General features: G+C 36.4%; 1 protein-coding gene across 3 annotated transcripts in view; it reads left to right on the forward strand.

Moving 5' to 3' along the window:
* Positions 1-12,113, forward strand: part of MMS22L (MMS22 like, DNA repair protein) — a 125,551-nt gene that overhangs the window by 106,582 nt on the left and 6,856 nt on the right. For all 3 annotated transcript variants that reach the window (XM_015077788.3, XM_053222445.1, XM_053222446.1), the window contains one exon: positions 2,935-3,098. In XM_015077788.3, the coding sequence (XP_014933274.3) occupies positions 2,935-3,098 (164 nt within the window). The remainder of the gene's footprint in view (positions 1-2,934; positions 3,099-12,113) is intronic.

The following is a 12,113-nucleotide window of genomic DNA, read 5'->3' on the forward strand; positions in this document are numbered from 1 at the left end:
TCCTATAAAAAACATATTAGCTATATTTTTGAAAGATAATAACTAAATGAAAAAATGAATGGTAATATGAAAAAGGAAGCAATAAGAAGTCCTTTTTTGTTGGTCTACTCCCTGTCTTAATAACTTCATTTTATTATTGGATGCATAAATGAAACCTCTTAGGTTTTCTCCTTCCTTTTACCTGCAACGGTAGAAGATTCAGTAATAGAAATGATCACTTCTTTGTCTTCATGCAGTATTTAGCTTCATATGAAATTAGTTTTTAAACTTTAAAATGCTGTGGTGATATACAGGCATACCTTGTTTTATTGCACTTCACAGATACTGTGCTTTTTACAAACTGGAGATGTGTGGTAACACCATCAAGCAAGTCTGTTGGCACTGTTTTTCCAATAGCATTTGTTCACTTCGTGTCTCTGTGTCACATTTTGGTAATTGTCACAGTATTTTAAACTTTTTTGTTATTATATTGGTGATAGTGATCTCTGATCAGTGATTACAACTCTCTGAAAGCTCAGATGATGGTTGGCAATAAAGTATTTTTTTAGCAATAAAGTATTTTTAAATTAAGGTATATACTTTTTTTTTCTTTTAGACATAATGCCATCGTAATGCTGTTGCACACTTATTAGACTACAGTGTAGTGTAAGCATAGGTTTTATATGCACTGAGAAGCCAGAAAAACTCATTTGACTTGCTTTATTGTGACATTCACTTTATTATGGTGGTCTGCAACTGAACCCACAGTGTCTCTGGGGGTATGCCCGTATATTATTCTTATCTAGTATTTTTTTTCTGTGTTTTTAATGACTTGATAGTTTTAATGACCACTATTATCCATCACCTCTCATTACAGAATTCCATGTCTAAAATCTGTTCTCCCTTACAAGCATTTTTGTGTGTTCCTGGTGTTCTGTTACTGAGGTTTGGAAGCTTTATATTTTTGTTCTCTCTCCCTGGCCAACCTTTGGGAAATGATTGCTTCCTTCTTTTCACACCTCTATTCCCTTATCACATTATACCCAGGCTATTGCAGGAGTCTCCTAACTACTTTCACTGTATCTAGCCTTTTCTTCTGGTTCAGCGTAAACAATGCCCCCAGATTACTTTTCTTGAAAGTCTATTCCATTATGACACTTCTCTACCCCCAAACCTTCACTTGCTCCTTTTTTGCCCATGGAATAAATTCCGTATTCTTATAGCTCTTTGTGATCTGTCACTGAACTTTTCCAAATGTACAAGACATAACATCATATGCAAACTTTAATGAGATTGGCTTCATTATTGCCCTTCCAAAATGCTTTACATTTCCCTACATCAGTGTTGTTCATACTATTTTCTCTATTTAAATGCCACGCCTTTGGGTTAAATTCTGCCTTGACTTTTTAAGACCTACATCTAATATCTCAGTGTAGTGTGGTGCTTCTTTCCTTCTTCTGAAGTCATGTGCTCTGTTAAGATTCCATTCACAGAATTGAATGTTTTGCCTCACTTGTATCTGAATTTCCAACAAGACCTTAGTAGTCTACCACTATTTTTGAGACATTATTTAAGTAAGTGTAGTACAAACCAAATGACAAATGCTGAAGTGAAATTAAATGTTTAGGGTCATAAAAGTAATTTAAAGCCCATCATTTAAAATCCTGGCTGCTTTCATTGACTTTCTTATTTACCAGGGAACACATTTTTCTCATGATTTCTAACTGAAGATCCAGAAATGTAGTAGTTCCTTTTTTCTATTTTTTAACTACTCAGGAATGGAATAGATTGCCTCCTGTGCCTCCCTCCATTCCATGCTCCTCTACTCCTGTAGTTTCCCATCTTTGTTAGGGTTCATTCCTCCCAATTCCTGAGAATTCTGGGGTTGTCTTTCAAAGCACCTATCACACTGTATTATGGTAGTCTTTTTTTCCTTATTCAACTTTTCCACTAGACAGTGAGCCCCTTGATTTCATAGACCATATTTTGTCTAAGATTCAGCAGTGAACAAAAAAGACAAAACGCTTGTCCTCAAAGATTGAATAAATCTTTTAACATGTAATAATTGTTGGAACCCACCATATAGAGTAGAAATGATGGTGAAGACATAGTTCCTGCCCTTAAGGAGTTTATAATCCTTTGTGATTTCTGTGGCTCATTTTGGCAAATTTTACTGCTTTGCAAATACGTATGGATGTCTAGCTTAGATTTAGCTATATGTGACAATTTTTCCTGTTGTCTAGACCTTTTAGAAACTGAGCAATTGCCACTTGCATTTATTCACTTAAGTGTATATACTGAATACCTCTTAGGAGCCAACACCTGTTTAAGAGGTAGAGATATAAAAATGAGTCAGATAAATTATCTTTATGATCTCTGTTGAATCCTAATGCTAAAATTAATTTTGCTTTGAGAGAAGATGTTACATCCTAAATTACCTCTGGTTTTTTTACTTCCTAAGAGAAGGAAAGAGGTAAAGCTGGAACAGGAAGCCAATTCCTAGGGCAGTCCTCTTATTGATTTGGATAAATAAAACCCCTCCCAAATCCCTAAATAAATAAACGTGAGGAGAGATTTCTTTATGCAAATTTGACATTAAAGAAAATGTTGCATCGTTGAGGAGCTAATAGAAGAGATTGGACTCAGAAAAGGAAAAAAAAACAAATTAACAATTGGATTTTCATTTGGATTTTGATTAAGTGCATTGAAAGATCAGGTTTTAAATTTAGTTTGTGTCCGTATTCTACTTTGGCCCTTATAACACACCAGATATTCATATGCTTATGCTTCTAAAATTTTGTGTTTGAGGATAGCATGGCAAAATATACGTATATTTTTTTAGTTGTGCTTTATTAAGTTGGGTAAAATTTGTCAGTATCTCTAAAGTGGGTGACTTTTGGTTCTGTTCACTGAAACTTTAAACAGAAGAAAAAACAAAATTGTGCTTCTTTTTAGGAAGTCCTACTTTGAGTGTAAAGGGTCCCTGCTCCCTCCTCGCTTGGCATCTATCCTGGCCTTCATCCTCCAGCTCTTCAAAGAAACTAACATAGACATTTCTGAGGTTGAACTGCTCCTCCCTGGCATCTTAAAATTGTTGGTGTTGGTCAGCGAACCCCAAGGTTAGTTTGAATCTGTTATACTGTTCTTTTCATAAATTAAGAAAGTACTCTTTCCTATCAGTTAAACAATGGCTAAGTGCTTGGTTATTTAATATCAGTTTCTATATATCATGGCTGACAAACTCCAGCAGATAGCAGAGGTTGGGCATGATAAAATGGTTAAACACTGACATGTTTCAGAGTAGTTTACTTCTGTTTTGTTTTTTCCCCCAAGGCAAACAGTTTATGTAAGGACTACTTCCTCTAATTAGACTTGTTGACCTTTTAAAGAATATTTGTTTAATCTGACTACAGTATTAAATGCAATTTGTTACCTATCATGTGGTGAGGGGTCAAGGTAAGTTCTTCGGTTCAGGTTGCCGCCAGAATATCTAAGCTGATTTCACAGGCAACCTGTAAGGATCCTTTGATCCTAGTCCTTTTGTTTTCAGTCTCATCAGCCTTACTGCTAGGGATCTCTTTAAAATATCATTTATCTGATCCCCACTGTGAGTAGCATGCTTTAATAAGCTTATTGGGAATATGCAGAATAGTAGGGATAGCTCTATCCTGAAGGAGTTTTTAATGTAAATAGGATGCTATGTGTGTAAGGGTGTGCGTGTTCTCATGATAATGTGATTGTTCAGGGCAGGGCTCCTCGATGTTTCTACCTAAGTACCTCTAACTGCTGTGATGAGTGAGTGCAGTGTGCATCCTCAGAATCTGAGGGTACCATCCAAATTGGTAAAGCTCAAAGAGCTCTTTGAAAAGTTCCATTTTATCTCAAAAAGTATGCATATTTTGTTTAAATCTATGTTTATTTTAATAAGTAAAATGTTTTTTCTTATTAAAATGTTTTCTTTCTCCTGAGGATGATTTGTAAAAGCTAAGCATGGTTTTACAAAAACTGTTATGATGTGTTCATATGGAATGCCCTTACCTGAGAGTGGCATCTCTTCACTGAAAAAAATACCCAGGTAGACCCCAGGGTCATCTTTAGAAATTTTGTCTTCATTGAAAACTTACACATACTTTCAGTGAAAGCCTACTGTGGTATGCAGTAGAAAATTTGTTGAGACAGAGCAGACGGTATAAAATTTTAGCTAGCCTTTGTTTTGGTTATAGTAATAATTATCAGGAAGGAGGCTAGAGTGTGGAGGTGAATTTTGCTGCTCACATCTAGTTAGTGAGTGTATCACATGTTTGACATGGGTAGAATACAGAATTCGCAGTCTCTGCATTGCTGTTCTTGTAAGCTGAGGAGGTAGTATTAAACAGATTTTGGCTGTGAGAAAATTCTCTCTGACTCTCCTTGTAGCCTCACTGCTTAAAAGAATAATTTGTAAAATCATAGAAAGTCAGTCTTACTACATGACTCAGCAAGTCCACTCCTAGGTATATGCCCAAGAGCATTTTAAACATACGTCCACTCAAAAACCTGTACTCAAGCACCAAAAGAACTCCACTTCTGGCACAATAACATAAGGAGTTCTGCTGACCCACTCCCCAGCAAAACTGGTGAAAATTATTTAAAAGAAAGTCTAAATTCTCTCGAAATAGTCCTAAGAGTGGAGCAAATGTAGAAACATTTGTTTAAGAAAATCTGAAACTTGGTAAAAATATCAGGAGTCTGTGGTATTTGAAGGAAGACCACTCCTTTCTTTATTCCCCCAGCTCAGTAAGACAGAAACTCTACTCCAGACTAGTAAATCCAAGAACATAGGGCTTCTTCTCTCCCCGGCTCCCAGTAGGAGGGCTGTCCTCCTGTGAGAGGCAGGATATCAGTATTTCTCATCTTGCCCCCAAGCTACCTGATGCTAAAGTTATATTCCAGGCAATTGTGGCTAAGAAGTGGGCCCTCCATTCTGTTCCTGGGGTACCAGTCATCCTTGCCACAGCTTAAATGTGTGAATTCCCTGCCAAGAGAAGCAAACTGAGGGTCCCTGGGGCTGCTGCCTCTCCTCCCACAAGCACTCAGCTCCTAAAGTGGGTATGTCACTCAAAAGTAGCACCATTGTGCCTGTCCCCATCACCAGAGCCCTGCATCTGAGATGTTATCTGGTGGAGAGGTAGAGGGAGGAGAAGCTGAGCATAGAACAGAGAACTCTCAATGAGTCCCAAAGGAACTAACTTCATTTGCAAATGAGTGTGGAAAAAGTTGAACCATAGAGTTCTATCAAAAATAATGGAGTTTGTGGTGATAGGCAATAGGTAGGAGAATAATAGAGTCATTGGGTATATAGGCTAATCTGTAGACCATCTAGTTTAGTGAGAGGATTGGTGAAAGAGACAGCTGGAAGGAACCCTTGGATCAGAATCTCAAACACCACAGAAATCCCTTTAAAACAGTCTGAACTTGATGAGATCAGTCTATAAGACAATATATGTCCCTGGGCATTATAGGAAACAATAGAGCAATCAGCTTTGATTAGTGGAACTTAACAGTTGAGTGTGGTCAGAGAAAGAGACAAAGAGAGCCCTGTCAAAACCACTGTCTTAGAATGGAGACTGTGGGCATACCCGAAGTTATACCACCTGAGGAGCAATGTTAGAAGCTTCACACTGGGGGCCAGTGGGGAAGAGGGAAGAAGTACACCTCACTAAAAAATGTCCAGTTTTCAGCAACAAAAAAATTCCAAGACTGCAAAAAGACAGAAATATGATCCATACACTGGGGAAAAAAGCAGGCAGCAGAAACTGCCAGTGAGAGCAATCAGATACTGGATTTAATAGGCAAAGACTTCAAAGTAGCCATTATAAGTATGTTCAAAGAATTCCAGGAAAGCATGATTAACAAAATAAAGGTAGGTATGATGACATTGTCACATCAAATAGAGAATATCGGTACCGAGACAGAAGTTACCAAAAAAAGAACCAAAAGGAGATTATGAAGTTTAAAAGTACAAGAGCTGAACTGAAAAATTCACTTGAGGGGCTTGTTACTGGATCTGAATTAGCAGAAGAAAGAATTAGCAAACTTGAAGATAGATGACAAGAGATGATGCAATTTGAAAAAAAGAATGAAGAAAAATGAACAGAGCTTTAGGGAAATGTGGGATACCATTAAGTGCACCATCATACATATAACCCAGAAGAGGACAGAAAGGTACAGAAAAAAATATTTGAAGAAATAATGGCTAAAGATTTCCTGAATTTATTAATGAACAATAACCTATACATTCCAGAAGCTCAGCTAATTCCAAATAGGATAATTTTTTTTTAATGTTTATTTTTGAGAGACAGAAAGCCGAACAGGGGAGGGGCAGAGGGATAGGGAGACACAGAACCCGAGGCAGGCTCCAGGCTCCACACTGTGAGCACAGAGCCCGACATGGGGCTCAAAGCCACAAACCATGAGTGAGATCATGACCTGAGCTAAAGTCGGACGCTTAACTGACTGAGCCACCCAGGCGGCCCTAATTCCAAATAGGATACATTCAAAAAGTTCCACAATAAGATGCATCAGAGTAAAAATACTGGAAGCCAAAGGCAAGGAGAAAAATTTTAAAGCATCAAGATAAGAAAGACTCATCGCTTACCATAGAACCCCAGTTAGGTCAACAGCTAACTTCTCAGCAGAATTAATGGAGGTCAGAGGCAGTGGGATAACACTTAGTGATCAAAGAAAAAATTCTCAACCAAGAATACTATATTCTGTAAACCATTACCTTTCAAAAGTGAAGATAAAATAAAAATATCCCCAGATAAAAACTGAGAGAATTTATTGCTAGTGGACCAGCCTTATAAGAAAGGAAGGAAGTTCATGGGTGGCTAAGTCAGTTAAGTGGCCGACTTCAGCTCAGGTCATGATCTTGGGGCTGACCCACGTCTTGGGGTTCGAGCCCCACGTCAGGCTCTGTGCTGACAGCTCAGTACCTGGAACCTGCTTTGGATTCTCTGTCTCCCTCTCTCCCTGCCCCTCCCCTGCTTACAGTCTATCACTCTCTCTCAAAAATAAACATTAGAAAAAAATTAAAAAGAAAAAAAAGTTCTACAGAATGAAAGTTAAGTGACCTCACACAGGAATAACACCAGTAAAGCAATATGTAACTATAAAAGTATAAGTGTATATTTCTTTATCTTTATTCCCTTAATGGGTTTAAAAAGCAAATGAATCAAATGAAATATTAAAAAAATGATATATAATGTATTATTGGGTCTATAACATATAGAAGTGCAGTATATTTACCAGTAACAGTACAAAGGAGGTGGTGGGAGCAAAGCTATATTGGTCTAAGAAAATGACTCCAGATAATAACTCAAATAGAAACAATTATGAAGAGAATTAGAGATGATCAACAAGGTTAATATAACAAAAGCTTAAATATATACCTGTTTTCCTTTCCTCTTCTTCCTTTCTTCTCCTTTAGCTTCTTTGAAAGACAAAATTATATAAAATAAAAACTATGAAAGACAAAAAATTATGTATTGTTGGGTTTGTAACATTTGCAAAGGGAATATGTATAAAAATAATACCACAGTGGTGCCTGGGTGGTTCATTCTATTAAGCATCCAACTCTTGATTTCAGCTCAGATCATGTGAGTTTGAGCCCTGCATTGGGTTCTGTGTAGAGTGTGGAGATTGCTTGGGATTTTCTCTCTCCCTCTCTGCCCTTCCCCTGCTCACATGCACATGCTTGCTTGCTCTCTCTCTCTCCCCCCCCCTTCTGTCTCAAAATAAATAAACATTAAAAAAAAAAATAATACAACAAAGGGGGAGGGGAATAGAGTTATGTAAGAATAATGTTTCTGTATTTCACCGAATTCATGTAAATCGGAAGCTCTGATAAGGTATGCATGATATGCCTAAAGCAACTACTAAGGAAATAATTCAAAACTAATGAAAAATAATTAAAGAAATTAAAATGCTAAGTTTTAAAATATGCATGTAATACGAAAAGAGAGCAGTAAAGGAGATTAGAAGAGCAAAAAATGCAAGACATTTAGAAAACAAAAGGTAAAATGACTAATATAAATCCATCTATAGCAACAGTAACAGTAGTTGTGAAAGGAGTGAACAAACTAATCAAAAGTAGAGATCATTGGAATGAAAATATAAAAAGATCTAATTCTATTCTATCTACAGGAAACACTTTAGATTCAAATACTGAAATAATAAAAGGATAAAAAAAACTACATCATGCAAACTGTGGCTGTGGAAAGCTAGGCCAAAAAATTGTTACTAGAAATAGAGATGTTTTATAATGATAAAGGATCACTGTATTTAACAACTTATAAACGTGCACTTAACAAAAGAGCACCAAAATAGTAGGATAAAACAGAAATGAAGGGAGAAAGAGTTCAGTAGTAAGAGCTGGAGGATTTTTGTTGTGTAAAGAGCTTAGAAGTTCTCATTCTCACCCTCACAACAAGAAACAAATCTTATCAGACTGGAAAACAACTCTTCTTAGATGCATCAGGGAATTGAGGTCATAGAGCAAACTGTTGCCCCCAAAACTGAGCATAGAGCAGTTTGTCAAATGTAGTGTAAATATTTCTTCCAGTGTCAGCTCCTGGTCCTCGTAAGCTGTGATTCTCTGAATCTGTCTCTCCACTTAAATGATCTAATAAATTGTTTCTTTTTCAAAATAATAATTGGTGATTATACCTTATGGAAAGCAAGCTGAATGACAGCATTATTCTGAGGATTGGGAGAGAGGAATTTGGAATACTGTGTTAAAAGGCACCTGTACCACCCCTGAAGGAATGCAGTGCTATTTGAAAGTAGACTTGGATTAGTTGTATGCTACAAACTCCGGGGCAACCACTAAAAAAAATTTTTTAAATAAGTGTATTTGATTATACTAAGAAAAGAGAAAAAAATGGAATCATAAAATCCTCAATTAAAACCTTCAGAAAAGGCAGAATAAAAGCAAATGATTAGAAAAAAAGAACAAGAGCAATGAATATAAAAGTTACATGTATGTGGGGTGCCTGGGTGGCTCAGTCAGTTAAGCATCGACTCTACATTTCAGTTCAGGTCATGATCTTACAGTTCGTGAGTTTGAGTCTCGCATCAGGTTCCGCTCTGGCAGTGTGGTGCCTGCTTGGGATTCTCTCTCTCTCTCTCTCTCTCTCTCTCTCTCTCTCTCTCTCTCTCTCTCTGCCCCTCCCCAGCTCTCTCTCTTTCTATCTCTCTCCAAGTAAGTAAATAAACTTAAAAAAAAAAGGCATTACATAATGACAGACTGGGACTAGAGATAACCTCTTCAATCTGATGAAGGACATCTATGAAAATCTTAGCTAACATCATCCTTAATGGTGAAAGATTAGATGCTTTCCCCCTAAGATTAGGAATAAGACAAGGATGTTCACTCTTGCCACTTCTATTCAACATTGTACTGGAAGTCCTAGTCAGGGCAAGAAAAATAAATTAAAGGCATCTAGCTTGGAAAAAAGGTAAAATTAACCCTATCTGTAGATGATTTGATCTTGTGTATACAAAATCCTAAGCATACCACTAAAAAGCTATTAGAACTTATAAACAAGTTAAGCAAGGTTGTAGGATACAAAATGAAGACACAAAAATTCATTTTATTTCTATATGCTCTCAATGAAAATCTAAAAATGAAATTAAGAAAATGATTGCATTTACATTTCCATTTACAATTAAAAAAAAAAACAACTAGGAATAAATTTAAGAAAAGGGAAATACAAGCTTAAGACCTGAAAAATACCAAACATTGTTGAAAGAAATTAGAGAATATCTAAATAAATGGAAAAAACACCCATTTCATGTATCAGAAGAAGTAATATTGTTAAGATAGTAGTATTCCCCAAATTGGTCTACAAATTCAGTGTAACTCCAGAATAGTTGAAACAATATTGAAAAAAGAACAAAGTTGGAAGATTTATACTTTCCAATTTCAAAACTTAGTACAAAACGACAGTGATCAAGACAGTGTGGTATTGACATAAAGATAGACATAGATCAGTGGATTAGAATCGGAAGTCCAGAAATAAACCCAAAGGTCTGTGGTCAACTGATTTTTTTGACAAAGGTGCCAAGATGATTCAGTCGGGAGAAAACAAGTATTTCAACAACTTCTGCTAAGTCAAACACATATCCACATGCAAAAAAATGAAGCTATACCTTTATTTCACACCATACACAAAAATTAACTCCAAATAGATCATGGACCTAAATGGCTGAGATAAAACTATAAAACTCGTAGAAAAAGCAAACTAGTAAATCTTCATGACCTGGATTTGGCAATGAGTTGTTAGGTACAACAAAAGTACAAGAGAGACATAAATTGGACTAATCAGAATTAAAAACTTTTCAGGTACCTGGATCACTCAGTCAGTTAAGTGTCCAATTCTTGATTTAGGCTCAGGTCATGATCTATATAGTTTGTGAGTTCAAGTCCCACGTTGGGCTCTGTGTTGTCAGCACAGGGCCTGCTTCAGATTCTGTCTCCCTCTCTGTCTGCTCCTCCCCTGCTCACTCTCTATCTCTCTCTCTCTCTCAAAAATAAATAACCCATTAAAAAGAAAACTTAAAAAATTTAAAACTTTCATGCTTCAAAGGACAATTGAAAAAGTGAAAAGAAAGTTCCCAGAATGAGAGTTGCAAATCATTTATAGGATAAGGAACTTGTACTTGGAATATATAAAGAACTGTTACAACTCAGTAATAAAAAAAATTTTTTTATATAGGCAAAGGGGGACGCCTGGGTGGCTTGGTGGGTTATTGCATCTGACTCTTGATTTCAGCTCAGGTCATGATCCCATGGGTCATGGGATCAAGCCCTGTGTCGGGCTCTGCACTGACAACGCAGAGCCTGCTTGGGATTCTCTCTCTTGTCCTCTAACTCAAAAAAATAAACTTTCAAAAAAAATAGGCAAAGGATTTGAATAGACATTTTTCCAAAGAATATAAACAAATGACTAATAAGCACCTGAAAAGGTGCTCGACACGATTAGTCATCAGGGAAATGCAAATCAAAACCACAGTGAGATACCACTAAATTGGGTATTATGAAAAAGTCAGATAATAACAAAGTTTGGTGAAAACATGGAGAAGAAATCAGAACCCCTAGTTACTACTATTGAGAATATAAAATGGTGTAGCCACTAGGGAAAATAGTCCAGTCATTCCTTAGATCGTTAAACATAGAGTTACAATGTGACCTAGCAATGTCATTCCTAGGTATGAACCCAGGACTAATGAAAACATATATCCACACAGAAACTTGTATATTCGTATTTATAGCAATTTATTTTTCATAGTAGCCAAAAGGTAGACTGTCAACTGACAGATTTTTTTTTTAATGTGATACAGCCACACAGTGGAATATTATTTGGCCATAAAAAGGAATTAAGTCCTGCTGCATGCTATACAACATGGATGAACTTTGAAAACATTATTTTAAGTGAAAGAAGCCAGTTACAAAAGACCACATATTGTATGATTCCATCTGTATGAAATGTCCAGAATATTAAATCGATAGAGACAGAAAGTAGATTTGTGTTTACTTTTAGGGTATATCAGAAAATAGGGAGTGGTAGCTAAAGAGTGTCAGGTTTCATTGCATAGTAAATATTCTCACATTGTAGTGATGGTTGCACAATTCTGCAAATATACTAAAAACATGGAATTGTACGTGTTAAGTGAGTAAAGCTGTTAATGTAAAAAAAAACTGAAAAAAACCCCAGCTTTTTAAAAAGTTCAGTTCAGTTAAATAAACCAAGATGGCAAATATTTTTTTTAAAACACAACTGTACGCTGATATCCACAGAAGCTTGATTCATAATAGCTTCAAAATGCAAACAACCCAATTGTCCAGCAACTAATGCATGGATAAACAACATGGGGTATCTCTATACAGTGGAATATTATTTGGCCGTCAAAAGAAATAAAGTACACATTCTGCAACATGGATGAACCTTAAAACATAATGCTAAGTAAAAAGGCAGTCAGAGAAGACCATGTGGTATATGATTGTATGTATATGAAATTTCCAGGGAAGTCAAATCCATGAAGACAAAAGTAGATTCGTGGTTGCCAGGGGCTGGGGGAGGAAGAAATAGGAG

Source organism: Acinonyx jubatus, chromosome B2 (assembly GCF_027475565.1).
Source record: "Acinonyx jubatus isolate Ajub_Pintada_27869175 chromosome B2, VMU_Ajub_asm_v1.0, whole genome shotgun sequence".
Lineage (NCBI taxonomy): Eukaryota > Metazoa > Chordata > Mammalia > Carnivora > Felidae > Acinonyx > Acinonyx jubatus.